We start from the raw sequence: 24,037 nt of genomic DNA on the forward strand, positions 1-24,037 counted from the left end.
AGGTCACGATCTCACAGCTCGTGAGTTCGAGCCCCACGTCGGGCTCTGTGCTGATGGCTCAGAGCCTGGAGCCTGCTTCGCATTCTGTGTATCTCTCTCTCTTTCTGCTCCTTCCCTGCTCACATGCTGTCTCTCTCCCAAAAATAAAGATTAAAAAAAAAAAAAAAAAGAATCTTCTTGGGCAAATTGCTTGAAGCATGAGGCAAATCTTGTGAGAAACTCCCCAACTCAGCCCAATTGCTGTGTTGTGTGGACTATCACAGTGACAAATGAGCTATTATGTAACTCCAAGAATGTTTTAGCTGAAAGGGGTCGCAGACCCTATTTGACTCAAACTTCTCATGCTGTGTGCAAGGCGACTGAGATTCAGAGAGGCTTAATGAGTGAGCCAATGTCAGCCTCCCAGTGGAGAGTTTGAAGATCTTCTATCAGAGGGCCCCATTTTAAGGTGTAGTTCAAACTCATCCGAGTTCCTCCAAAAAGGATATAATCATGAATAGACGCCCGGTTTTGATGTTAATTTTAACCACATGTCCCACAGTCAGGGTTAGTGCCTAACTGGCGCTTCTACACGCTCCTGCTGAAGCATATAAACTGTCAGGAAATTAAATTTTGCTTCATCCTTTGTCTGATAGAAATGGAATCTTTGAATAAGGTGGTATGTGAAGTTCCTCATGTATAGTTAGAATTTTGCCATTCCGTGTTCATTTTTATGAGGTGTTCAGCGGGTCACGGGTGGATACCCTAAAAACCATGCCCAGGGTATTGTTGGTCCCATCAAGCTGCCTGTCGGTGTGTGTAATGGGAAAGTTTTAGCCTGACTTCAGAGTAGGTGCAGAAAGGTTCAGAAAAACCTACCTCTCAGGCCATTAACACGTTTTTGGATTTCCCCCATCCAACAAAAATATATTCACGGTGACCCTAAGAATCAGAAGTTCTAGAGCTTTGGATTCTTTTTTTACAGCCTGAATTATTACAAACCTAGACTTTAAAAAATGGCCAGCGAGGGGCACCTGGGTGGCTCAGGTCGTGATCCCAGGGTTGTGGGATTGAGCTCTGCCCCGAGTGTGGAACCTGCTTCAGATTCTCTCTTTCTCTCCCTTTGTTTTTCCCCCTCACTTGTGTGCTCTGCCAACAGTGCCAAGGTTGGAAAACTTTGCTCTGAAAAAGAGGGATAATTCCAGTCTGCATACCGAATATTAGTGCAATATGGTTAATATTCTTACAATTCTTAGCATACGCTGCTCAATATACATCAAGAATTATAACCCCAAATGCATTCTTCAATGGGAACTAGACTATGACAAAGTGAAAAATATATATTTAATGAATTGAACTGAAAGCTAGGAAAGACAACTAAATATGAACACAGTGGACTATCGTATATGCAATAGTTTTGTCACATACATACATATAGACGTACGTTGGAAACTCACAAATACACAGAAACCTATTTCATTGAGATGTGGGGCCATTTATATTTTTAAGCTATGGCGTAAGGACCTTTCATCATATTGGGTTGACATACTTTGTTAGTCCCCACATTCTGGGCCATTAATCATGCAGGCCAATATTGTATTTTCATCAGTGAGATTTTATCAATTAGTCTTTGCTGTATAACAAACCACCCCCAAACTCAACCAGCCTTCACCGATAGACAAGGTTTACTTTTGTGCACTTGGGTCTATAGGTTGATTGAATGGCTGACCTAGGTTGGGCTCAGCTGGGAAATTTGGGCTTAGCTCTTCATCGAGGGTTGCACTTGGATTTGCTCCGTGTGTGTTCTTTTACCCAGGCCAAAGGAGCAGCAGGAGCTCCTGGGAAGATCCTTTCGTGGTGATGGCAGATGTGCAAATCGGGAAGCAGAAATGCAATGTATCTTACGATCTGGGCTCAAAACTGGCACATTGGCACATTCTATTGGCCAAAGCAAATCACAAGGCCTCGCCTGGCATCAGTGGGGGTAGAGGAATGTTCTCTGCCACCAGTGGGAGGACTGCAAAGTCACATGACAAAGAGTATGGAAACGGAAGAGTCAAGAAGTCTTATCGAATCCACAACATGCATTATGGTAATTCCTCATGGCATCATCTCAAAAGTTTCTTGGGTTGTTGTAAAGCAGCTGACATCTTACAGACATTCACTGTGGCCAGATCATCCATAAACATATAATTTTTTAAACATATAATTTTTTAAAAGTTCAATTTTCTTTCATTGTGAAATAAATAAAAAAACTTATTTTGAAATGAAAAAATCATTGACAATACTAAAATCCACAGAAAATGACTATTAATGTCCTGGCGTAATTAGTTTTAACATTAAATTGCTTTTAAATTAGGGAAGTAATGTTTGCCTCTGTTGAAAGTTTGGAGAATTGCAAAAAGGACAAAAATCACAATAAAAATTGAAATCCCCCTATATAACATTGTTAACATTTTTCTATGCACAGATTTTGTTTTACTTAATTGGTATCAAACTGTATATAAATTTCTCATGCTAATTTTTCTCACCAAAATATATATTAAGCATTTTCTATGTCATTAAATGTACTTTGCAGACAAAACTTTAGTAGCAGTCAAATATGCCCGTACATAACTGTCCTGTATCCACTCACTCACTTAAGCTATTTATTTTTAATTTAAATTTTGATTAAAATTTTTAAATTTACATTTTAGTTAACATACAGTGCAATATCGATTTCAGGAATAGAATTCAGTGATTCGTTACTTACATATAATACCCAGTGCCCATCACAGCAAGTGCCCTTTTTAATACCCATCACCCCTCTCCCACCCACCTCCCTCCATCAACCCTCACTTTGTTCTCTGTCATTAAGAGTCTTTTGTGGTTTGTTTCCCTCTTACCTTTGCTCCCCACTTCCCATGTGCTTATCTGTTTTGTTTCTTCAATCGCAAATATGAGTGAAATCATATGGTATTTGTCTTTCTCTGATTGACTCATTATTCTTTAGCATGATACATTCTAGCTCCATCCATGTTGCTGCAAATGGCGAGATTTCATTCTTTTTGATGGTTGAGTAATATTCCATTGGATATATACCATATCTTCTTTATCCATTCATCAGTCAATGGACATTTGGGCTCTCTCCATAGTTTGGCTATTGTTGATAATGCTGCAATAAACATTGGGGTATATGTACCCCTTAAAATCTGTATTTTTGTATCCTTTGGGTAAATACCTAATAGTGCAATTGCTGGATTATAGGGTAGTTCTATTTTTAGTTTTTTGAGGAACCTCCATACTGTTTTCCAGAGCGGCTACACCAGTATGCATTTCCACCAACAGTGCAAGAGGGTTCCCCCTTTCTCCACATCCTTGCCAACACCTGTTGTTTCTTGTGTTGTTAATTTAAGCAATTCTGACAGGTTTGAGGTGGTATCTCATCATGGTTTGGTTTGCATTTGCCTGATGAGTCATGTTGAACGTCTTTTCATGTGTCTGTTAGCTACTGAATGTCTTCTTTGGAAAAATGTCTGTTCATGTCTTCTGCCCATTTCTTAACTGGGTTGTTTGTTTTTGGAGTGTTGACTTTGATAAGTTCCTCATCGATTTTGGATACTATTCCCTTATTCAGATATGTCATTTGCAAATATCTTCTCCCATTCCGTAGGCTGCCTTTTAGTTGTGTTGATGTTTCCTTCCCTGTGCAGAAGCTTTTTATCTTGATAAGTTCCCAATAGTTCAGGTTTGCTTTTGCTTCCCTTGCCTTCAGTGACATGTCTAATAAGAAGTTGTTATGGCTGAGGTCAAAGTGGTTGCTGTCTGGGTAGGATCTGTAGGATTTTGATGGTTTCCTGTTTCACATTTAGGTCTTTCATTCATTTGAATTTATTTTTGTGTATGGTGCAGGAAAGTGGTCCAGTTTCATTCTTCTGCATGTTGCCATCCAGTTTTCCCAGCACCATTTTTTGAAGAGACTGTTTTTTTTCCATTAGGTATTCTTTCCTGCTTTGTTGAAGATGGGTTGACCATATAGTTGTGGGTCCATTTCTGGGTTTTCTATTCTGTTCCATTGATCCATGTGTCTGGTATTGTGCCAATACCATACTGTCTTGATGAATACAGCTTTGTAATATAGGTTGAAATCCGTAAATTATTTTTATCATCATCTGTCAATCCTCTTAATGTAGTGTTCTCCACATAATTTATAAGGCACATCTTTGAAAAACAACGAAAGGCAAAAGGGAATGTATCCCAGATGTTGGTCAAATTTTGGTTTTATACAACTTTACAGCTTTTTTTTTTTTTTAGTAGACATAGTGATTAAAATGATTCAACTATTTCTAGCAAGGCTAACCAGGACAGGAGCCAAAATTCACCAGTGCCAACAAAAGTCACAAACATTCTTTAAAAGTTAATATCTGGCTTATTTATTATCTTGGATCTAACAGTAACATATGCTTTCCTAGTGACACTTTCTAATGATTTTCTTCTAGACAAAGAAACATTAAGGCTTTAAATCACAGAATTCTGACAGTTCACAATATTGATTGCTTTTCATTGTAAGGACTTTTAGAGCTTTGTGTGTATTCTAAGGATGGGTAGCCCTTTGGTTGACCATTTAGGGTGTGGCAATACATATTGATGAGGCTTGAAATGTTAGCAGATCTAAATGGTTGAAGGATCAAGTTCCAAATATTTATCCCTTTATATACTATAAAATGACATCTGACAGTTTAAGAAAATGTACAAACCCAGTGTATTAGTTTCCTAGCCCTGCCTTAACAAAGTACCACAAACTGGGTGACTTAAAACAACAAATTTATTGCTGCATAGTTTTGGGGGCTGGAAGTCCAAGATCAAGGTATTGGCAGGGCCGTGTTCCCTCTGAAACCTACAGGGGAGAATTTTCCTCACCTCTAGCTTCTGGCGTCTTCTAACAATCCTTGGTTTCGTTGGCCTATAGATGCATTGCTACAATTTCTGCCTCTGTGACATGTCACACACATAGCCGTCTTTCCTTGCATGTTTTGTCTCCTCTTTGAAGATCATCAGTCATATTGATTAAGGGCCATCCTACTCCAGGATGACTTCGTCTTAACTGATTACATCTGCAATGATCCTATTTCCAAATGAGGTCACAGACTGAAGTATTGGGGTTAGGACTTCATATCTTTTTGAAGAACACAATTAAATCCTTAACACCAGGAAATGGAAAGTTAAAGCCCTAAGTAATTGAAATACCCCATATGAATAGTGTTCCTATTGCTGAGCTGGAAACAGGGAATAAATAATAAAATGTGTTTCTGCAATTGTGGACTGGCTTTAATTAATAGAATAATGAAAAGTTCCCTTTTGGCCACTTACTAACATACATTCTGTTGAATCCCAAACTTCAAGAGTAACGTGTGAGCATGGAGTGCATAACGTCTCCACGTGTAATGACCGCAGCATTAGTAAGGGAACCTCCTGAGTTAACTAGTGTTTTCTGCGAATTTCCCAGGTTTTTCTGAATTTCAGCCCATGCGACATGACCCAGTGTGACTGCTTTGTGTGATACAGGATGATAACGGCTGGAAAGGACACACTTTCCTAACTCCTTGTAGGGTCTGTGATTTGGCTAATTCAGTCCATCTCAGTTGCAGATGAGCCAAAGGGGAAAACGATTTCCCAGAATGAGGCTTGATTAGAAAAGTCTGCCCCAGTATCGTCCAACTGCAGGCCAATTGGCAATATCTTGAATCACCAAAGAGAGTGCTGCAATGTGGCTTTCCACATATTTTGCTCCCTTTATCACTCTTGTAAGTAATTATTAGCCACTGGGATCTTTTAGAAAGCACTTTTTAAAACCCCAAAGCCCATTGATTAATTGATTGCCAAGTAATAAATTAATTACACACAGACACGGTCTGTAGCCAAATGGTGTTCACTTTATTTAAGCAACTGCACTAACAGAATACTCGTGGTATGAAGAATTCGGAGTATATAAAATGAACTCACTGGGGAAATGATTTATAAAATACTCCTAGAACAAGTTCAACGGAGATACTTACAAAGGTTAAGATGATTCTGCTTTACGTTAGAACTGGTGAAAGAGAGAGGAATGACATTTTGTGTTGATAATAGGCCTCTCAGTAGAACTTAAAGCACTATCTAAATGTTATTTTTTTTAAATTTTTTTTTCAACGTTTTTTATTTATTTTTGGGGCAGAGAGAGACAGAGCATGAACGGGGGAGGTGCAGAGAGAGAGGGAGACACAGAATCGGAAACAGGCTCCAGGCTCCGAGCCATCAGCCCAGAGCCTGACGCGGGGCTCGAACTCACGGACCGCGAGATCGTGACCTGGCTGAAGTCGGACGCTTAACCGACTGCGCCACCCAGGCGCCCTAAATGTTATTTTTTTTAAGTTTATTTATTTATTTTGAGAGAGAGAGCACGAGTAGGGCAAGGGCAGAGAGACAGAGAACCTCAAGCAGTCTCCATGCTGTCAGTACAGAGCTCCACGCGGGGCTGGAACTCAACGGCCGTGAGATTATGATCTGAGCCGAAACCAAGAGTCAGATGCTTCACTGACTGAGCCACCCAGGCACCCCTACATGTTAATGAAGCACCCCTGTCCTTGAGGTAAGCACAGCATTTTTTAGGAGGAAGATTCGAGACAGAGCAATAACCAAGTGACTCACTTATGATCCTAAGTGTTAGATAGAATTAGGATGCTAGTTTATGATTTCTACAATTTCTAAGTGCACACTCACAGAAACGTGTATACAGTATGTTTACTGTGCTCAGTCCTCTGTAGGACTTCCATGTATCTAACGTCACAGTAACCTTATGTACTGGGAATTGTCACCACCCCCATTTTAAAGATGAGGAAACTGAAGACCAGAAAGGTTAAAGAACTTGGCCATGGCCCCAGGCTAATGTGAATCCATGGGGTAATTCCAACACCTGGCTTCATCCTGAGTCTGGTTTATTCCCATTCCTTTAAGTAATGTCCTTAAGCTGTCTCTCTCTCTCTCTCTCTCTCTTTTTTTTAAATTGTTTTCATATTTATTTATTTTAGAGAGAGAGACAGAGTATAAGTGGGGGAGGGGCAGAAAGAGAGTAAGACACAGCATGTGAAGCAGGCTCCAGGCTCCAAGCTCCGAGCTTCAAGCTCCAAGCTGTCAGCACAGAGACCAACATGGGGCTGAAACTCACGAACTGCGAGATCATGACCTACGTCGAAGTCAGACGCTCAACGGACTGAGCCGCCCAAGCGCCCCTTTTAAGCTGTCTCTTTTGAAGACATCCTGTACCCGTGTTTCCAGCCAGCGCTCATTCCAGAATCCATCACCGATTCAAGGTGAACCTCGTGGTGTGAGCAGGCAAGTTAAGGAACAAAGATGTAACAAGAGCATCTGATCAGAACCACAATCCTCGTCCTTGCCTGGGTACGGCTCGCGCGTGAGGCTCCTGCCGAAGGTCGGGTGTGCGCTGAAGTAGAGGCTGGAACAAGTGCGTGCGACTGGCCACCTTCCCAACTGGATGCAGGCTGGAGGTGTCACGGGGCCCAAGTACCTCCTTCGCATTCCTGCCAAGTCACATGAGCTCCTACTCCTCCCGTGGAAAGCAACCACCGCATGCGTTCAGTATGAGAATGTGGATTCTGTGAGATTATAAATAACACCACCACCGCACCCCCCCACCCCGCCCCGAGCATATTCCAGGAAAACATTTGGGGAGCCTAGAGGAAGATGAGTAAGTAGAAACAACCTTGGCCAGCTCTGACTAGTTGCCAAAACATGCGTTTTGAGGTCAGAGCGCTGTGAGTTAACTCTGCGACGGGGAGCTGCGTCCAGGCCCACAGGTTCCCTGATTTGTTTGGGAAATAGATCATTTATGTACAGAAATGCTTCCCCCCAAAGTGAAATAAACCCAAACAAAGTCACCACCAAAACAGCTGGCTCTCGTGATCGAATTATATGAGGTGTGAGAAACTGTTTGGATAGCCTTCCTTGATGGGGAATGCAAGCAATGGGGAAGAGCTGACTCACTCCATCGCCCTTAAATTGTTTTACAAGGCTTTTCTCTAACATCGCAGGGCAGGGAATGACAAAGCTGTTTCCATTCAGTCTCGGTGGTTTGTTGGCCATGGGGAAGGGGGGAAGGCGCTGCTCCTTTCTGATACTCATAAAACTTTTGTGTTACTTTGGTCCCTAAAAGTGAGGCCACAGCCCCCCCCCCCCCCCCCCCCCGCCGAAGTGATGTCGCCGGCAGGGGTGCATAGCCAGCGCGCGGGGCACAGAGATGTCTCCTTCCCCTCCCCGTCCTCCCGCTGTCTCCTCACCACTGCCTCACCGTGATTACGGGAACCTCCCAGCGGGGACCAGGCCACCTCCAAAAATCACAACACCTCATTAAACTGCAGCTTCCAACGTCTCCTACCCTGCTTCCCAGCAGAACCGTGCCAGTAGCGAAAGCTTCGGATGGAATTTCAATTCTATTCTACTCCCTCTCCCTCCTCCAGACTGTGAAGGTCTGGCGGGGTTGGCTAAGCAGCGAAGAACTTCCGAAAGAACCAGAATGTAGAGGGTCTCGAAACCCACAGCTGCGTGTTAAGTACACGAGTGATAATAACCGGCGAGCCGTAAGCGTTGACCCAGATTCGGGGAGAGGGGAATGGGATTCCAATCCTGGGTCTCATCCTTCACTGGCTACAGACAGAGCCCTGCTGTCTAGATGCCTCCGCTCCAGCCCTCTGTCCACCTGGGGAGCCAGTTTGGCCCCTGCTGGGGTGGGCGTCTGTTTTCCAGCTAGCTTCCCACCTATTCCGTCTCTGGGGTTCTGTTAAGTCCTTTGTTCATAAGGCACCGACCCACCCAGGCATTCCTCTGCTACTTGTGTTTTTCCTCAAGAAAGCCAGCTGTAGCTGGAAACCCCCAGAAGCTAGGTTGACAGAAAAGAACCAGAAAAATCCAATTAACAGAGGGTCGAGCAAGGCAGCCAATCCCTCCTAGAGCCTCCAGCCCAACTTGGCGGGGGGGGGGGGGGGGGGGGGGCGGGGTGCAGGAGGAAGGATGCGGTCCCGGGGAGACGGGCCAATCTGGACAGTGGATACCAGCTGTCAGTTTTCACACCCAGAGATGCTGATCTTCAGTGTTCGCACAGTGATGGCGGTGGTGATGAAACTTTGCAAATGGTGCATAATTGACATGTGAAATGAAGATAATTGGATCCCTTCCTCAACGAGAGTGGAATCCTTTAACAAACGGGAGATGGGCGTGCTATATGAAGAAAGTAATGATGCACCAAATAAACATGTTTCTTCTGATTCAGCAATCCCTTGTTAGGAACATATTATGCACGAGGCCTAAAGGAAACATTCAAAGATGTAGAAGTCTCCTTGTCCTGAATCTTACACTTGGGTTCCAGGCTCCAGACAAATCCTAAGTGGCTCTGAGTGTATTCTTGTGAATTACGTAGTAACGTGTCTACCTCTTGTCTGCATGTACACCCTTCGTCCCCATACGTGCCGGAAATTTTTCTGATTGCGGTAACATCTGCAGTCATCCATTGCTCCAGCAAGGTCCCTCCTTTTTTTTTTTTTTAACGTTTATTTATTTATTTTGAGAGAAAGAGACAGAAAGACAGAGGGCAGGTGAGCAGGGAGAGGCAGAGAGAGAGGAGAGAATCCCGAGTAGGCTCAGCACTGTCCCAACACAGGGCTTGATCTCATGAACCGTGTTGTGACCTGAGCTGAAAGCAAGAGTCAGATGCTTAATAGACTGAGCCAACGGGCACCCCAGCGAGGTCCCTCTTTATGACTTTGCACGGTGGCTGCTTCGAATTTTGCACTCTGCCTGTGGGTATGGAGCTCAGCAGAGCGGCCTGGCTCACGCAGGGACTGCTCTTTGAACCTTGTTACCGTGGAACACCCAATCTGGCTAACTCATCGTGAACAACGAGACCTCCCCACCGGACACTGTAAAGGATGAACGTTGGATTCATTTCCTCTGTCCTTAAGGGAACCCCAGATCTTATTTGCAGGCAAAGCCCGGGCTGCCTGGTCTGGTGACTCAGGCCACTACAGGTCCCCAAGGGCTCTATGGAGACCAGATCTGAGGGAAACGATGGTGACGGACCCAAACGAAGTTTCTATAGGGACGGTGGCTGGACTGTGAGTCCTGATGCAAAATAGTCTTTTTGTTGAGAGTCAGGGCCAAGAGAGGGTAGTGGCTGAGCGTGTGCATTCCCAGACCAGATAGCCTGTGTCTGATTCCAGGCCCCACTGCCAGGTGATCCTGGATGAGTGAGCGACCCTTCCAGGCCTCAGTTTTTTTTCTCATCTATAAAATGGGGCTAATAACACTTGCCTGGTAGGCTTGCTGTGAGGACTGGGTGACATCACATCAGTAATTACGTAGAACAGTGCGGGAGGTAGCGAATAGTTGATAAAGGATTGGCAGAGTTGTTGAAGCGTGATAGGATCCAAGGTCAACCTCGATGGGGACACCAGAGCAGTGAAGAATGTGCATATAAGCCCTCGTCTGGCACCAGCCCCCGAGCCTGGCAATAGATAGGGATATCACAAGCAGGATTACGGCCCTTTCAGGGACACCCATATAGCCACAGGGGAAAGGCCCTTCTCGTGAGAAAATCTTAAGGTGATAGTGCTTAGGATAAAGGGCTTTGACTGTACTGTGGTCTGTTTGATCTCTGGGGGAAAGAAATCTCTTCCTTAACACCAAGTTTTCTGTACCGGAGTACCTCTCACAGGAATGACAGTGTTTTGAAGGCTTATGCTGAATCTTCCTGTTTTCCTTCAGTCCCTTAAACTGCTGCTCTAAGTTTTCGTAACCTTGAAAACTTAGAGCGGGGAATTCGGGCCAGAAGAAAACTAAAGCCAGCCTCAAAATAGTTAGTGTTGGCTACAAGTGTCCTAGTGTTGCAAAGGCGTCTTATCGGTGAACCAGAGTAACTTCCACACGTTTGCGAAAATGCCTTGATTTCCAGAGATGAGGCTTTAATGCCTCCCAAAGGGTAGAGTTTCCTATGGCAAAACCACACAACTCAACCTGCTTTGATTTATTCACTGCTCACCGCGTGGAGAACGAGTTTGGCCCAAAGAGGAAGAAAGTCGCTTTCGTACGGAGGGGCTGTTAAGTGTAGGTAGTTTAAGCCACTTGCCTTCTGACCCCTTTCTCCGAGACCTGATTAGACGTGGGTAGTGTTTTTGCAAGAAGTGAGAACTAAATAAATACAGAGCCACAGAGCTGTCACAATGGCATAGGAGCTCCTTAGAGGGTCACGGGTCCTTTGTGCTTTGGGGTCAAACGCAAGAATCTCCAATTACAATGGTCCTTTCCCGAATGCTGGCCTTTAGTGCTGGTATTAGAGGAGAGAAAGTGATGTAACACGCCTGGCTTCTTGTGGCTATACCACAGAGCCACATGTGGGTCCATCTGGACGCCTGCACTTCAGGGTCCACTCATCTGTCAAAGTGGAGTCTTAGATACGAGGATGGCTGAAAGGAAACTGGTGATGGGTGGCCAGTGACGCCTCGGTCCTTGCTTCACCGTACACGGTCCACGAAGGGCTCCCCACCCTTCCTTCCTTCATGCGTGCGTTGCGTTTCCCTGCCTGCAAACGTGTAACCAGCAAGCTCTACATTAGTCTTTAAAGAAAATGAATAAACTCTCTGGTTCTTTCCTTCCCTCACCCTACCGGCACCTGCTCTCGAATCCTGCAGAAGCCACGAAGCCCCACTGACACTTGAATTTAGCACAGCAAGACTGATACGGGACTCCGGGGTTCTAGAACTACCAGATAGTAAATGTGTGTTGTTTTGAGACACTAAGTGGTGGCCACTTTTTACAACAGCCATAGGAAGTTAATGCAGGTGTCCCCCGCGCCCCCCCACTCCTATAGCCCCTAACAGACCCTCGGACAGCATGCAGCACCTAGTTTGGGGTGGTTAGTTATCTTGCTGGTCCCCCCGTCAGGGTTGGAGCTCCCCGGAGACCACTGTTCTCTTATTTCCTTTAGTCACTAACACACCCGGCATTGCCGGCCACACAGGAAACACTCATTTGATTGTCTGTGTGTGTGTGTTTACATTCTTTTTAATGTTTATTATTTACTTTTGAGAGAGACAGAGCGTGAGCGGGGGAGGGGCAGAGAGAGAGGGAGACACAGAATCCGAAGCAGGCTCTGGGCTCCGAGCTGTCGGCACAGAGCCCGACACGGGGCTCGAACCCACAAACCAGGAGATCATGACCTGAGCCGAAGTCAGACGCTGAACCGACTGAGCCACCCAGGTGCCCTAGCGTGTGTGTGTTTTAATGAATGAAGGTAGGGGAAGCCTATTTCTCCCCTCTTACAGTGAAGGAAGACCTGCCAAGAATGCTACACCAATGCAAGCAGCACGTAGGCATCACCGTAACGAGACAAGACAGAACAGCCTCCCTGGCCAGCAGCAGGTGAACAGATGGAGGAAGGCTGCACCTGCCGGCACGCGTGATCTGCTCGAGAGACTCTGAAACCAGAAGCTTCAGGGCCGTCTTGGATTCGTGAACACTTGCAAAATAAACAGAATTCTAAGAAAAATATTTCCCCAGATCCTCCAGTCACTGCAGGACAGCTGAGAGATAAGGTGACTGCTGAACTAAGGTGTGGACACCAAGGCAGGAGGAGGAAGAGAGAGAGAGAGAGAGAGAGAGAGTCTAAGTGATGAGATCTGACTGAGTTTAAAGGTGTAGAGGAGATCCAGCCAAGAAGAAGGATGTCAGGGCAAGGAAGAAACGCTAACAAGAAGATGGGGGGCCGGCTAACAGTCAGGCTTGGGGAGGGGAAGGTTTAAGCAGTGGGATTGGGCAACAGGAAATAAAAGAATTAGAGGCGTGGATAAATGTCTGGAGCGCAGGATTTCTCAACCTCAGCACTAACGACGTCTGGAGCCATACAATTTTTTGTTGTGTGCGGTGGGGCGGGGGCTGACCTGTGCATCGTCGGAGGGCAAACAGCATCCTGGCCTCTACCCACTAGATGCCAGTAGGACCCTCCCCAGTAACGACAACTAAAAATCTCTCCAGATGCTGCCGAATTTCTGCTGGCTGTCAACGATGCCTCCCAGTTGAGAACCGGTAGTTTCAAGGAAGAGATAGGATCGAGTCAGGAATATAACAGAGAAGAAACAGTCAAGTCAGAGGCTGGAAAGTGAAAGTGGGTGGGTAAAAACAGGGCAGAATCGGAGCAAAGGAGGAGATACAGTGAAATGATGGATGAAAGAGAACAGACAAGAAGGCCAGCAAAAAAGCAGAAACAAGACAGAAAGACCCAAGAGGGTCTGAGAGGAGATCAACTTCAAAGTGGGTCACTTGGGGGGGGTTTAATGGCGGGTCACCGACACGAGGGGTCAGGGCCCATCAGTCTTCCATCAGGACGTGAAGATGTGAGAGCCAAAGACGTGTCACACTGCGTACACATAACTTTCCGGCTCATTATAATTACACTGCAGATAAATGCCGGAGCTGGAAGAAGATACACAAGGTCCCAACTCCCTTTCTGATGAATTATCAGGACGCTTATCAGCGATCAAACCAAATGAACAATACTCGAAGATACACTCAGGTCCAAACATCACCGATCAAGCAGAAAGAAGGCAGACAGTCGCCCTGAAACGCCTAAACGAAAGGAAACGCGTGTCGAGTTGAGGGAACCTAAACCGGGGCAGCCTTCTTTATCTGGCATTCCTTGGGGATCCTGCATTGTTGGTAAAGATTAGGACGGAAGAATGCAAACCCATGCTGCTTTTAAACATCTATTGCAGACAAGCCAGCAACCTCTGAGCGCTGGGCATGGGGACAAATGGCAGGGGGGGAGGGCGCCGGGTAGTGGGGAGGGGAGCCCAAAACTCCACCTTTCTTGAGCACAACTTTGGTCGCAGCTACTTTCTGGGTCTCAAAGAACCAGGTTCGGGTTGGAAGGAGATGCCACGCGATCACGCTGGCCTCTGAAGTTTTACAAGTACTTTGCCTAGGTATTTCTTTGTGGTGACTGCGAGAATGCTCCCCCAGAGTACTTTCATAATCTGTAAGAGTTCTAGGTCTGATAAAGACCTGTCTCGGGGCCAGGGACAGAACTGGAAGGACGGTTTGCGAAAATGCCAGAGTGCCGAGAGTTTTGAAACCTGAGCTCATTCTTCTCGAGCCAGCATTCGACGTAAACTAGCAGACTGTGTGGCTCCATGAGGACAGGTCCCGTGGATATAGTTCAGCTTTGCCGTGGAGAGAGAGGTCGGCTAATACGCAGAGGTGAGAACGTATGGGGCCAGCTGGTTGGCGGGGAGCTGCCGAGGAAGGATCGTGTCTGCGCATGAACCGTGATGGAGTCTCAGGGTTACCGGCTGGGGTGGCGGACCTTGGGCTCTCCAGGTTCTCACGTCCCTGGACAAACATCCTAGATGTAGCCTGTCTCTTGGGAGAAAACCGCCCAGATGCTCACTGCTCCAAAGGGCAGTTTAATGTAAATGTTGAGAGCATGGGCCCTGGGGCCAAAAATGCCCCAGTTCAAACCCAGCTCAGTATTCCTGACTCGGTACCTTAGGCAGATGTTAATTAAAATCTCGGCTGCAGTTTCCTCATCTGTAAAATGCAGCTAAGAATAGAATCCGTGACAGGGGATTAGGGATTAAATGAGATAATACTTGTGAAGCGCTTTAAAAAATGCCCACACGCGCCCAGTATTTGTGTTGTCGTTCTTTGTGCCAAATCCTTGGAAAGTCATCATCCGTGAACAGCTTGTAAGAAGGTGGCTTTCTTGGTATTACAGCGCGAATAGGCCCCTGTTTTGGTTAAGAAGCGTGCCCCACCTTCTTGGGGCGCCTGGGCGGCTCAGTCGGTTGAGCTTCTGACTTCGGCTCTGGTCATGATCTCGCGGTCTGTGGGTTCAAGCCCCGTGTCAGGCTTTGTGCTGACGGCGCAGAGCCTGATTCAGAGTCTCAGTCTCCCTCTCTCTCTGCCCCTCCCCCACTCACTCACTCTCTCTCAAAAATAAATAAATAAGCTTAAAAATTGAAAAAAAAAAAAGTCAGCACAGCACTCAGAAGCCTAATGATTCTCCAAGGAGAAGCATATACATTCTCATTTCTAGAGACTGTTAGTGGATTTGACTCACCCAGAGCCCTAGTCATTCTAACATCTAATTCAAGCACGGGGGTAGTGACAGCCTGTTCTGTGACAGGATGTCTCTAGCCTTGGCCATCCATCTCCAAACTATCTCTTATGGAAGCAAACTAGAGCTGACAGGGTGGATGGCCCACCATACTTGCATCAATATGTTTGAATAGAAACAATTGAAATAATATTAGGTATCATGTATGACTCCGATGCAGTAGGCATGTTATATATTTCATTCACTCTTTTCAACAATCCTATGAGTTGAAGATTGTTGTTTCTATATTATATATGGATAAACCGAGCCCCAGAAGGATTTCACAATTTGATGAGGATCACAGAGGTTTTATGCTGTAAGCTAGATTTTAAATCAAGGCAACTCTGATTTTTTAAGTCTAATTTCTTCCCATTTCTGAATGCTATAAGTCCATTTTTTAAAGAGGGAGGTAAAGTCAACCTCATATCCCGAGGAAAAATATATTTTAATTATAGATTACAGTAAGTACTTGTGTTCTGCTAGCAATGGGTAATAAAATTATCTTTATTCCACCAAGATATCCCAAAGGGTATTTTGGCTCCTAATGGAAAACTTTTAAGGTCAACATTCTTATTACCTGTCAAGTTGGCTTGATATCATATTACTGAGCTGAGTATCTCCCAGTTCTCAATAAATGTTAAATAAGATCGCTTAACCCCATGGAGGAAAGGGATATAAACAGAGTTGGCCCTACACAAATAAAGCACAGAAGTTGTGTATTGGAATGGCTGATACTCAAAGGAATCAGCTGATAAATGCTGGGATAATTCTTTAAGTTTATTTATTTTTAATCGGGGGGGGGAGGGGTAGAGAGAGAAGGAGCGAGAGAATCCCAAGCAGGCTCTGTGCTATCAGTGCAGAGCCCAATGGGGGCTTGAGCCCACAAACTGGGAGATCATGACGTAAGCTGAAATCAAGAGTTGGATGCTTAACCCACTGAGCCACGCAGGTGCCCCAATCCTGGGATACTTCTGATTCCACTTACTTGACCAGAGATCAATCACGAGGTATGAGCCACTGGTCCTACCTCTCGTGCTGGCCCCTTATCCTTCCTTGTGTGTGCTTGTGGGGACCCAAGAGATGGGGCCATCTCAGCTGCATATGCTGTAGTCTCCGTGTGTCCCAGAAGGAGCTGCCAAGTTGAGTGGTGTTAGAACACACTTCTAGAAACCCAGGGTCTGATCCTACAACTCCACGGGTCGAGGAGGCTGCCAATTCCTACTGTTTCAACAAGCTCCTCTTTTGGGAGAAACCCCAGACAGGGACTCAGCTCAGTGTGTGTGTGTGTGTGCGCGCGCGTGTAAGAATACAACATCCAAACTGCATAAACAATGTTTCTTGATTTTTTTTTTAGACATTCAACCAAGTAAGTTCTCACTCATTTTCATCGTTTGTACGGTTTTCTTTTAGCAGCCTATAGACACATGGGCTAACTAATCTTTTAAGATTGGTTTCATTTCAAAGTTTGGCAACAATTGGGATTCTGTCATGGGGGTAGGAATCCAATGTTTCTTCCTGTTCTGGGAGAAAACTCCAGAGATCCATAGCTTCAATATATGTTCAGAATTTGTGCAAGTTAAAACCAAGGCAGACCAACTGCAAAGACAGCGTACACACCCCAGAAACTAGGACTTTAAAACCCTTTTACTGTGTTGACATGTTTGAGTCTTCTTGCCTGAAGCATTTCCTCACAATGGCTTGGAGACTGGCACATTTAAACACTTTTCAAGGTGTAGCCCTGTTTCTCTACGCCAACCTGGCTGGAGGGTGATCAAAACCGAAACTGAAGGAAAGGTATCAGGGCAACCTGTCTATTTCGGGGAATTATATTGTATGCATATCACTCAAATTCAGTAGGAACTCTACCCACGCTTGTTGAGTCTTGTTTCTATGACGAGACCTCTACCTGACAGAGGGTTGTTTCCATATTTCAGGGAGACCAACAGGAAAAATCTGTGATTTTTTGGGGGGGGGCAATTTATAGGCTTTTCCTTTACAGATACCTTGAATTTTTTAACTGATCATGGAATTATCTTGAACTGACGTCTGAGACTCTGAGAACTGACTTGTGATCTGCTTTGAACGTAGCACAGCACTTTCTATATAATGATCCTGCCAATTAACTTCAGCTTCATTTTATTATTTATCCTGACTTTGCCTTTGCCTTAGTTGCTTTCCCTAATCTTACTCGATTCTGTATAGAATATCCTACACATAATGCATGTAATATAGAGAAATAGACACACTGGAAGATAGTATGTTTTTGTCAGCCACCACAAATCCTTTTTTTATAAAAAAAAAAATGTAAACAAATAAAATGACATGACTTGTGCCCTCAACTGGTGGCTCCTGTGTCTTACAGTAATTTATCTTTTTTTATCGATCTCTTTTTTCTATTTTCTCCAAATAAGTTATTGGGCTCCCTTAAAAATGAGCGGAAAAAGGGGCGCCTGGGTGGCTCAGTCGGTTAAGCGTCCGACTTCAGCTCAAGTCATGATCCCCCAGTCTGTGGGTTTGAGCCCTACATCGGGCTCTGTGCTGACAGCTCAGAGCCTGGAGCCTGCTTCCGATTCTGTGTCTCCCTCTCTCTCTGCCCCTCCCCCGTTCATGCTCTGTCTCTCTCTGTCTCAAAAATAAACATTAAAAAAAAAATTTTTTTTTAAATGAGTGGAAAAGGCCACTGGTCTCATTTAGAAGGGCCCTAGGGCCTGGTTTTACTTTTCTTTTTTCCTTTCACTTTGCTTTCATATGCTGGCGTCTAGATTCTTCAGTTCAGCAGTCTCCTTCCACGCCGCCCCCTACACTCAATATCCAGTCCACCAGGGAGTCTAACCCACAGCTGAGTCTGTACATTAATGCCCTAGACACAGCCCCATGTCCCTGGGACATGGTAAATTGTATAACAGTCCACCCTCTGGTTTGTTTCAGGGAAGCTGACAGGTCTGTATGGAAAACATCGCGGAGAATGGTATGCTGAAAAGCAAGACTCATCCAGACTCCCCTGAGGAGACTTTAGGTCCCTATCATTAATCTTTGCCGCACTCCTGTGAAAGAGGCACTAGGTGAGGGCTCTCGTCCAATGTCTCATAAATGAGGAACGGGGCAGATTGTAGGGGCGAGTCGGGGAGTGGGAAGCTCGTGCATGGTCGGGGAAGGAATGAGGGTGTCACGAAAGAAAACCTAAGACCCCGGAGGTCTCCACCGCACTCAGCCTCCTTCTGACAGCTCCCGTGCAGGCTGCAGCCTGAGCAAATGTAGGTTTTGTTTTTTGCAGGCGTGTTTAACTTTTGGGGGCACTGGTATCCATACAAGGCCATCTCATCCCCTTCTGTTTGGTTGTGTTCTCCAGCCCAGCCCCCCAAAGCCTGACACTACATGTCGTGCTATCAGTAGCTGCCAATGAGTTTAAATTCCAGGCCTCCGGGCAAAGGTTTTCTCCAGGTCTCTGCTCCGGCTCACCTCTTCCAGAAACGCTGTGACCGGCCACTCCTGGGATTTCCTCTTCAGGCAGAGCTGGGCTGATTGCTTGGCCCCAGCACATTCTCTGATGCCTCGTTGTCATATGTGCTCAGTGCAGTGGGCTGAAAATAAGGTGGCGGCAAAGTTGGCTTTGTCCCCAATCTTCTGCCACCAGCTGTGCGTAATGGGCATGGTCTTGCTCTTAGCATTTTGCAGCCTGAAAATCTTTCTCTGCAAAGCTGCATGTCTCCATATGTGGTTCATTAACTATTGAATGAAAGTAATAACTAATCTCCCTCGCCATTCTATTCTTTGTAGTACGGACATCCACAATGCAACAGCAGAAAAACAAAACAAGTAAAAATGAGAAAAATATAGCAAAATATCAGAATAATTGGTAATAAAATAAAACGAGAACCTCCTACAGCACAGCGCCCTCCCTGCAAGATGGAGATTAAACATGCCTGTGGTGCAATCTAAAGTGATACAATTTTCACCAGTCCCAGGATGCCTTCATTTTTCATGTGCTTAGAGAGGTTATCTCCTTGGAAACCCAAACAACTGTTGTGAAATAAACTTCTATTTATCTAGAAAGCAGAAAAAACTAGAATGTTAAAACGGAAAGATCCCTGCAATAATTATGTTAAAAATGCTACCAGTGAATGTCTGCTGAGCACACAATGCATGCTGGGCACTGTGAAAAATACTTTATATGTATTACCTCATTTAAAACTCATAGGGGTGCCTGAGTGATTCAGTCCGTTCACTCTTGGTTTCTGATCAGGTCATGATCCCACCGTCTTGGGATGGAGCCCCGCGATGGGCTCTGAGCTGAGTGCGGAGCTTGCTTAAGATTCTGTCTCCCCCCGCCCCTCTCCCCAGCTCTCTCTGTCTCTCTCAAAAATAAAAAGTAAATCACTCAACCAATCACAAACATTCATGAGGGAAGTCTCCCCATTTTACTTCGTGTGCGTAGCACCGTATTTTAGTACTGAGTCTGTTTTATGGTCTGCTGTCTCCGTTGTAAGCGTTGCCGGGGAAAAACATCTCACTGAACTAAGAAATCAGACTCCTAGTTTCAAGGGATAGCGTATCAATAAAATCCACATTCATGAATGTGAAAACCCTGTGGCAAATCTAAAAGCATTCTACAAAGGGAGGAAGACGCCACTGCTATTAAAAATGTCAAGGTGTGGGTGATACGCCTGGCAATTCTCAGTTGACCAGAACATTCTGAAACAAAACATCTCACACCGGTAACTTGTGAACAAGCTACTTCTCGCCCCGCGGCTGCAAAACACCACGCGTCTGTTAGAGGCCAGGCATTACAACCTCGTGCTCTTGCCATGCACTTCGGGGCCGCGACCACTTGCCGGCTCCGTCCGGCACGTCTGTGTCACGAGTTTTTTCCTTAACTGGCACAGAAAAACTCCTGATGTTCAGCAAAGCGTTACGATGCAGAGGTGTAACGAATTACGGTGGCGGGGTCGTCACCAAACCAGCGGATTTACCGCCCCCACGGGGCTTTGGCTCCGCGCGAACCCGCCGCGTTCACCAGCAGAGCGCAGGGCCGGTGATTAACCGCCCCCTCCGCGCCTCACCTGGTCTTCCAGGAGTTTCCAGCGCTCACGTGTGCTGGCCCACGGGGCGTGGAAACAGCACGAAAGCCAATTAGGGCGAGAGGCTATAAAAGCCCCCAGGAAGAGCCGCCAGGAGCTCCTCGCTTGTCTCGGCCACGGGCTGGGAAGAAAAAAGCGGCTTTAGTTAGATACAAGTGTAACCGATCGGGAGACCTTTCTTCTACGGTTCCAGGGAAGACAGGCTACTACGCCCTGTAAATTGCGCCGTGTCGGGCGTGGAGAGACGCCGTAGCTTTCTGACTCCTTCCCCCCGCCCCCCCCCCCAATCCTGCGGGGTGAAGCCCGGGGTGGCGGGAAAGCACGGCGTAGGCGCTGGAGGGGGAAAGGCAGCCGCAAGCCTGCCCTGGCCTTCAGAAGTGACCTGACGCCAGGAAGGAGGCTGATTAACCCTTGGGCTCCCCCTCCCTCTCCGGGGGGTGCGAGCCAGCTCCTCCTCCTCCTCCTCCTCCTCCTCGCGGTCGAGCGACCCTGGAGCGAGATGCACACAGCCGCCGGCTCTGCACGCCCTGCCCTTCCCTCCCAGCCCAGGAAGAGGAGAGCGGCGAGGGCGCAGCCCAAAGTCGAGTCCGGTGAGTCTGTGGATTCGGAGTGAACGTCCCGGGCGAGCCGGCTTAGGCCCCGCGACCCTCGCGCCGGCCGTGCACCGCAGACGACCCCTCCATCCGCTCCTCCGCGGAATTTGCACCCAGCACCCGGCTCCTGGCCTGACCCCAGGCCCCGCGAAGCCCCCAGCCCCGTGCCTCGCGCAGGTGGCGCAGACGCCCCTGTTCTCCGGCGCCCCCTGCCGGGGAGAGGGAAGGCGGCGGCCGCGGACGAGCCGGGCGCAGGCGGGGAGAGAGCTCCGGCACCGCCGGGAAGAGGCCGGGAGCTTCCCTGATGGTGCCGCCGCCTCCGAGTCGGGGAGGAGTGGCGAGGGGGCAGCTGGGCAGGAGCCTGGGTCCGCTGCTGCTGCTCCTGGCGCTGGGACACACGTGGAGCTACCGAGAGGAACCCGAGGACGGTGACAGGTAAGCGCTGCCAGCCCCGGCTTGGTGGGTGCCCGGCTCTCGGGGTGCGGGCGGTACCCCCGGTTCCTCCAGGCACCCGCATGCCCTCGCTCCGCCGGCTGGGTGCTCGGCTCTCCTAGGCGGCATAAAGCTCGGCTCCCCGCCCGGGGTCCCTCATCAGTGGGTCGGTGTTCCCTGTTACCGCCGTCCTGGGGGCTCGGTTCGCGCGCGGGGCCCCCCCCCCCCCCCGGCCAGGCCCAGCCCCTGAGGCCACTGCGCGTCCGCGCTCCGGGACGCCGCTGCCTGCCACCCTCGCGCACCCTGCCCCTCCCCTCCCGTGGCTAGCGAGCGAAGTTGCTCCTCGACCTTTTCTCCTTAGGGAGATTTGCTCGGAAAACAAGATCGCTACGACGAAATACCCGTGTCTGAAGTCTTCGGGTGAGCTCACCACGTGTTTCAGGTAAGCCCTGGGGCTTTGCCGAGTCCGCCAGGGCGCACCCTGCCTGGCTGCTTGGAAAAGGCGGCTCCGCAGAGGAGGGGTTTGCAGGCGCGCTCGCTTTGCGCCGGGACGTGCTAGGGGAGTTCTTGGGTGCAACCCTTCTGGTGTGGCTTTGGGGCTAAAGCAACGACGGGCGACCGAATGTGAACCTGGAGCTTGCACCTAAGTGCACCTCAGACCCAGAGTGGTTTACCGCTTCCCGGAATACCTTGCGTGGTAGCCATCTGATAAGAGGAGGCGAGGCTGGAAGCTTCTGAGGAAAAGGGATCGGACCGTGGGTATCAAACCGTGCGCCACAGCAAACACGGCTGGCGGCGTTTGCGTTTTGCTTAGAAACGTTGACAATTACCGGGGCCTTGTGACACTGTCACGGTCTCTGGGCAAAAGGGTGGGGGAGGTTTGCGGGCTGTAGATGTAGTTGTGTTGAGCGAAAACAACGTCGAGATTGAGCCACAAGGAGAGGATTTCCTGAAACCGCAGTCCACAGATGACCTGGATGCCTGTTAAATTACCCCTGGTTCGGGGGTCTATAAATTGGGAAGTACTTCCCAGGTGGTTCTCAGTAACAAAAGGAGAGAATCCCTATTCCCTGCTTGCTATCTCAGAGGTGAGGGTCCGTTTGTTTTCACCTTCGAGTTTCTGGCTTGTTTCCGTGCTTTCCCTGGATGGGAAACACGTACCCACGAACGCAAGTTGCCTTTTAAAGGTACTGTGCGAGATGGGAATCTCACACCCGCGCCCCACTGTCTTCAGGGGGGTGGTCCTACACTCTGGGGTGCCGGGATAAATCCTACAAGATAATCTGGAAGTCCCCACAAGTGAATTTGGAAGAAAGCCTTCCTCTTGGGTTCATCTGTTACAGCATTACCATGTTTTCAGCTGTAGAAACCTTATTTCACACGCTCAAAAGCTTGCATGTGTTTCCAGGGCTGGCAAGTTAAATGATCTAGAAGCTGGTAATCAGTTACGTTATGTACTGTGCTCTAAAATCTGCCACTGGTAGTGGACTATCATTTAAGCGAGCCCATACTCCTTGGGCTTGGGAAGGGTGGTCTCCAGGACGTGAGTAGTCAACACTGAACACATGGGGTTGGGGGGGACGGGTGAGTCCGTTCAGTTTGCAGGTGTAAAGGCTAGAAGAGGTTAACTGCGCAAGCAAGGTCACCCAGTTGATGAGAGGGTGTGGGCACGAGGATCGCTGTGTCCTCCACGTGACCGCAGTACTAGGACACGTGGTTTTCCTATCAATACAGCACGAAGCCTCTAACTTAACGAGGAAAGTGTCCCTGAGATGGTTTACTCATTTGTTCAGTCCCTGAAGGTCAGACTGCACATAAAGCAGTGGCCTTTGCAGAATGCATGTCTAATTTTCAGAAACCACTGGTGCCCTGATAGGTGTCTTAAGTTGACTTCATGACGCTGTTACCGTCATTTTCCCCAGCTGTTTAAAAACCGTGGCTTTTTTTCTACACAAACTCGAGAGACCCTATCCATGTCTTGACAAGCTGTTCCTTTGGATAGCTGTTAAAACACTCGAGGGTTAACAAATCTTCTCTATCACAAAAAAGTAAGGAGCTTTGTTCTGGGGGGGGGGGTGGTGGTGAGTGGAATGGGGAGGAGGGGGTTTTTAGTGGGGAAAGTGGGGTTAATGGTCCCCGTGCCTGTCTTCTGGTTTTATGGAATTCGAGAGTTTTGTGTATACTGCGTTAGTTTTGGACTAGGAAATAGCGAAGTCGGGGGAGTAAAGTCCAAGGTTGGCAACTGCTGCCCCTGTTTGCTTTTGAACCCCACGGATGCAGGAGTACTGTGCTTGGATTGTGAATTGATGGGCCGAGCCCCGTAGACTCTTGCTACTCCAAGGGATCTGCAAACCAGCATCCTCTAGGAGCTTGTTCGTCTCGAGGCCTGCCCCTGACCTCCCAAATCAGAGCCTGTTAGTGCAATATACGTTAAAGGTTAAGCCCTTCTAGAGAAACCACGGTCTTCAACCTGGTCGCCGCAAACCCACTTAGACTGAGCCTTCGAGGAGCACAGAGGCTTCTGCAGGTGCACACCTTGGTTAGTGCGGTAGGAGGGACAAACACTGAAAGGACCATCCTTCCGGGAAACCAGACTTTTCGCATCTTGGCTGACCCTGGATTAAGCTTAAGTACGGTATTGGAGATGCCTCTTAGGGAATGCAGACGGATGGTCCCCACTCATTACCACTTGTCCTAACGGTTTTTAGCACTGGTGAACTGTAGAAGTCCCTGCTGAACTTGTTAAACGATTTTATGTGACTTCGGCGAGGGAGAGGAAC

The 24,037-nt window shown here is 47.5% G+C and overlaps 1 protein-coding gene across 1 annotated transcript in view; it reads left to right on the forward strand.

The window, feature by feature from the left end:
* The first annotated feature begins 21,078 nt into the window (after nucleotides 1-21,078).
* Nucleotides 21,079-24,037, forward strand: part of CCBE1 (collagen and calcium binding EGF domains 1) — a 235,962-nt gene continuing 233,003 nt past the window's right edge. Inside the window, exons 1-2 of the mRNA XM_030336460.1 lie at nucleotides 21,079-21,260; nucleotides 21,619-21,699. Of these exons, the coding sequence (XP_030192320.1) occupies nucleotides 21,130-21,260; nucleotides 21,619-21,699 (212 nt within the window). The 5' untranslated portion in view covers nucleotides 21,079-21,129. The remainder of the gene's footprint in view (nucleotides 21,261-21,618; nucleotides 21,700-24,037) is intronic.

Source organism: Lynx canadensis, chromosome D3 (genome assembly GCF_007474595.2).
Source record: "Lynx canadensis isolate LIC74 chromosome D3, mLynCan4.pri.v2, whole genome shotgun sequence".
NCBI classification, from domain to species: domain Eukaryota; kingdom Metazoa; phylum Chordata; class Mammalia; order Carnivora; family Felidae; genus Lynx; species Lynx canadensis.